Below are 5,474 nucleotides of genomic sequence, written 5' to 3'. Positions count from 1 at the left end.
AAAATTATAACTTTTTTTTGCTTGGCTATTAAATAAAATTTATTATATTTGAGTATAAAATTTTCATAATATGGTTGAATCATTTAAAGAAAATTTTTCTACACAAAATCTGAACATAACATTTCATTTAATCAGATATATATTACCTGGACACCTCTCAACCAATCACAAATTTAAAATTTTTGCATTATAAAACATAGTATATACCATTGTTAAGAAAAAAATGAAAGCAAAAACTTTTGTTTTCCATGCAGTAGAAGAAGGGAGAAAGGAGCACCAACCATTGCATGGCACGTGGACATGGAAGCAAAGGAAATCCAATGAGTGATCTTGGTCATGCACCATCATCATCCACACAGCGCTTATGAGATGCTCTTGTTCATCTCGACCAAGCAATAACGATAAAGAAAGAAGTTTATGGTTATGGAGGCCTCGGCATCCATTTGCAACAACAGACCCTTCATCTTCTCTTCCTCTCGTGCCATAACACAAAAATCTTGCACTCTCTCATCACCTATGCTTGTCAAATCCATGGCCACTCCCAAGCCTCTTCCCTCGGTCTCTAGAACTGTAGGCTCTAGAAAGGTCAGTGCGCACACACACATATTCTTTTTGTTCAAATGGTTTGCTATGAAGTGTGACACTTATCTATTATTTCTTTACTACTAAAAGAATGAAAAGGGTATTGTGAATTTAACTGTTTTGAACAAAATATTAGAGAAGAAGGAAACATTGTAATGGTTATTAGCTCTTAAATTATTGTAGGTCAGTGTAATATATATCTATATATGTAGAAAACTTGCTTACACAAATTGTTCTTTTTCTTCAAATGTTTTGTGAAACTGAAACCTGTCTATAGTGTTTGAATTTGATCACTTGGAAAAAAAAAAGAAAATGATCTGTGGTGAATTAGCTGATTTGAACAAAAATTACAGTTTAATGGTTATTAGTTTTTAAAATATTGCAAGTCAGTGTAATATCTGTCTATATATCTGTTTATGTATTAAACTTGCTTACATAATGATTCTTTTTGTTTTATTATGAAGAGTGAAACCTGTCTCCAATGTTTGAAACTTATTATTAAAAAAAGAAAGAAAAATATCTGTTGTGAATTGCCTGTTCTGAACCAAAAAATACATTATGAAAAAACAAAATTGTAATGGTTAGTATTAGCTCTTAATTTTTGTGAGTCAGTGTAATAATATGTATCTATATATATCTATACGTATTAAACATGCTTACATAATGATTCTCTCTGTTCATATTATGAAGACTGAAGTCTGTTTCTAATGTTTTAACTTAACCACTTTAAAAAACAGGCTCTTTTGTGAATTACCTGTTATAAACCAAAAATTACATTGGAAAAGACATTGTAACGGTTGTAAGCTCTTAAATAGAACTTGTTCAAGATAGTTTCCAACATATGAAAGAACACCTCGTTTAAATGGCATAATGGCATGAGTGCATCAAATAACTAAATGGCAAAACTTAGATGTAGTTTCATAGTTATTTTTTGTGCTATTTTCTAGTCAAAATTAGTGTTTTACCTCAGTAATCAGCGTAATAAAGGTTTGTATTAAAGGTCAACATACATTACCAAAGTGTAAGTCCAACTCTGATCGGAAAACAACATCAAAAACACCTAAGAAACTGTGTGCAGTTTTTGTCCTAAATGAAAAATTGTTTTTCTTTTCATCTGGTTAAGTAGTAGTGTTTAGTTACAATAATAACTGAACCAAGTGCACAATGCAGAACTCAACTGTGTTCCCACTTGGGGAACAACCTAGGAGCAGTCCCGCCACAGCCACGCCTCCCATAAAACTTCTGACAAGGATGGAGCAGCTGAAGCTGCTGAGCAAAGCAGAGAAAGCAGGGTTGCTATCTGCAGCAGAGAAGTTTGGGTTCTCCCTCTCAACAATAGAGAGGCTTGGACTCCTCTCAAAAGCAGAAGAGTTGGGTGTGCTATCTGCTGCCACTGATCCTGGAACTCCAGGGACACTCTTAACCCTCAGCTTAGGGTTGTTGATCCTTGGACCGTTGTTTGTTTACTTGGTTCCTGAGGACAACCTTGGAGAGGTGGGGTTGCAGGTTGTGGTTGCCTTGGCCGGTGTAATTGGGGGTTCTGCTGGTTTTGCTGCATCAAATTTTGTATCCAACTTGCAGAAATTGAAATAAATTTGATGACCCTTTTGATGTCTCTTTAGGTCTCTTGGGACCTGAAAGTACTTTTCTTTGCTATCTCACCAAGGCATTGTTGCCTCTAGAGTGCTTAATCAAGGATTTTTGTTACACTTATGTTGTTACAACCAATTCTGCTTATGGTTTTTACAATCGATTCCTAGCCCGGACAAAGGAGGAACGTTGTGTTAGACCATTGGCAGCTAACATAAAACTAGTCCATTTCAATATATTACACATAGATAGCCCAAATTGAAATAAATTTTATGACCCTTCAAATCCTCTGTAGGTCTCTTGAGACCTGAGAGTACTTTTCTTTGCCATCTCACCCAGCATTTTCGCCTCTAGAGTGCTTGCCTACAATATTTGTTTCACTGACGTTGCAGTTGTGGTGCAATTACTAAATTTGTGGACAAATGCCAATGATGCGGAGATAATTGCAATTGTCAAATGATTGCAGTTTGCCAGTTTGGAAACATGAATGTGACACAGGACACGGATTCAATACTACTACTAATAGGAAACAATATTGGAAGAGTTAAATTCATGAGTATGCAACTCTGTTGAATATTTATTATTCAAAGGGAGAGTTTTGTTGCATAGGGAACTTGTTTGAGTAAGCATATCTAGTAACACTTCTAATAGAAAGAAAAAAAAAGAAAAAAATGAAATGAAATTCTTGGTAAGTTAAAATTAGCTGAATTACACTCATATAACTTTTCTCAAAGAAGAAAAAATTTCTACAAATTAACTTGTAGAGGATGCACATGATTTGTGTACCAAAATCACGAGAGAATAAATTAAGTAGCCTAAAATTGTTTCAGCTTAACGGGTAATCTTGAATTTAAGTTCTAAATATGTGATTCTATTAAATTATCAGAATTTTAGGTTATCCTAAAGTGTTAGTCTTAGACTCTTAGGTCATACAATTAACACGAGAGACTTTTAATCTTGAAATAAAATAATAATCCAAACCATAGTTACACAAATAAGAACATAGTAACTATGATCCAAACACAATCTGATGTAAGCTCCATTGGAGCTTGTAGGCTTAGGATCTTCTTCATCAATGGATTCCTTTACTTCTTGGAAGATAAATGGCAACGGAATGGAGAAGGAAGAGAGAGAGGAAACGCCACTTCAAGGAGAAGATGAGTCTAGAAGAAGCTCACCACCATAGGAGGCCATGGATAAGAGCTCGGAGGAAGAAGGAGATGAATGAAGAGAGAGGGAGAGAAGAGATTGTGCTCTAAAAGAGCTCTGAAATCTGAAGTTAATATTCAAATGATCAAAGTTCCAAAAAAATGCACACACATGACCTCTATTTATAGCCTAAGTGTTACACAAAATTGGAGGGAAATTTGAATTTCAATTCAAATTTCACTTGAATTTGAAATTGAATTTGTGGAACCAAACTTTGGAGCCAAAATTTCACTAATTATGATTAGTGAATTTTAGTTATTGTTCAACCCACTAATCCAAGATCAATTCCAAGATTTTCCACTAAGTGTGCTTAGGTGTCATGAGACATGTAAAGCATGAAGGACATGCACAAAGTGTGACTATATGATGTGGCAATGGGGTGTAGTAAGCAAATGCTCACCTCCCCCTCTAAAATTTAATTGGATTGGGCTTCTACCAATTCAATTAAATTTATTTCCAATCACACACATCAAATATTCACTTAGTGCATGTGAAATTACAAAACTATCCCTAATACAAAAACTAGTCTAGGTGCCCTAAAATACAAGGGCTGAAAAATCCTATATTTCTAGGGTATCCTACCTACAATATGGAGCCCTAAATACAAGGATCAAATATAATGACATCCTAGTCTAATATGTACAAAGAGAATTGGACCCAAACTTGGCCCATGGGCTCAGAAATCTACCCTGAGGTTCATGAGAACCCTAGGGCCTTCTTCAACAGCCCTAGCCCAATCCTCTTGGAGCCTTTTGCTCATGGCTCTAGTGACTGAGCCCTTCCTAGGGAGGATTGCATCATCCCCTTCCCCTTGAAAAGGATTTGACCTCAAATCTGTTAGTTCCTCCTCCTCAATATCAGCTCCACCTGCAAAAGGAATTAAATCATAAATGTTAAAAGTGGTACTGACTCCATACTCTTCTGGGAGGTCCAACCTATAGGCATTGTTATTGATCTTCTCCAAAACCTGAAAAGGTTCATCCCCTCTAGGGCTAAGCTTGGATTTTCTTTTAGTAGGGAATCTATCCTTCCTAAGATGGAGCCAAACCCAGTCACCCTTATTAAGAACTAGCTTTTTTCTTCCTTTATTGCCTTTAGTTAAATATACCTTTGTTTGGTTCTCTATTTGGTTCTTAACCCTCTCATGCAACTTCTTTACAAACTCTGACCTAGATTCCCCTTCTTTATATATAAAAGAAGTGTCTAGTGGGAGGGGAATGAGGTCTAACGGTGTTAGGGGATTGAACCCATAGACAACCTCAAAAGGGGACTGCTTGGTGGTTCCATGAACCCCCCTGTTGTAGGAAAATTCTACATGAGAAAGATACTCATCCCAAGACTTATGGTTGCCTTTCAGAAGAGCCCTTAAAAGGGTGGATAAAGACCTATTCACTACCTCTGTTTCCCCATCAGTTTGTGGATGACAAGTGGTAGAGAAAAGAAGTTTAGTTCCTAGCTTAGCCCATAAGGTTTTCCAGAAGTGGCTAAGGAACTTAGCATCTCTATCTGACACAATGGTCCTAGGCAAAACATGGAGTCTCACAACTTCCTTGAAAAAGAGTTTTGAGATGTGGGAAGCATCATCCACCTTGTGGCATGGTATAAAGTGTGTCATCTTGCTAAACCTGTCCACCACCTCAAAGATAGAGTCTACACCTCTTTGGGTTCTAGGAAGCCCAAGGACAAAGTCCATACTAATGTCTACCCAAGGTGCAGATGGGATGGGTAAGGGTGTGTATAGCCCATGAGGCATCACCCTAGACTTGGCTTGTAAACAAGCCACACACCTAGTGCAATGCTTATGGACATCTTTCTTCATATGGGGCCAATAAAACTTTTCTTTGAGTAAGACAAGGGTCTTGTCTATCCCAAAGTGGCCCATGAGCCCACCCTCATGGCTCTCTTTCACAAGTAATTTCCTAATGGATCCTTGGGGTATGCAAAGCTTTCCCTCTTTGAACAAATACCCCTCAGCCAAATAGAATCCATCTTGGGCCTTTTTTCCACAACTCTCGTAAATGGGAGAGAAATGTTCATCTAAAGCATACAAATGTCTAATATTATCAAATCCTAAAATTTGAGCTCCTAGGGAG

The 5,474-nt window shown here is 36.9% G+C and overlaps 1 protein-coding gene across 1 annotated transcript; it reads left to right on the top strand.

Moving 5' to 3' along the window:
• The first annotated feature begins 225 nt into the window (after positions 1-225).
• LOC100787404 (uncharacterized) lies at positions 226-2,291 on the top strand. Its single transcript, XM_014774716.3, has 2 exons — positions 226-585; positions 1,753-2,291. The coding sequence occupies exons 1-2, from the start codon at positions 418-420 to the stop codon at positions 2,173-2,175; spliced, it is 591 nt and encodes a 196-aa protein (XP_014630202.1). The 5' UTR covers positions 226-417; the 3' UTR covers positions 2,176-2,291.
• Positions 2,292-5,474: the final 3,183 nt, after the last annotated feature.

The sequence above is a fragment of the Glycine max genome, chromosome 4, assembly GCF_000004515.6.
Source record: "Glycine max cultivar Williams 82 chromosome 4, Glycine_max_v4.0, whole genome shotgun sequence".
NCBI classification, from domain to species: Eukaryota; Viridiplantae; Streptophyta; class Magnoliopsida; order Fabales; family Fabaceae; genus Glycine; species Glycine max.
This window is presented reverse-complemented; position numbering and strand designations above follow the sequence as displayed.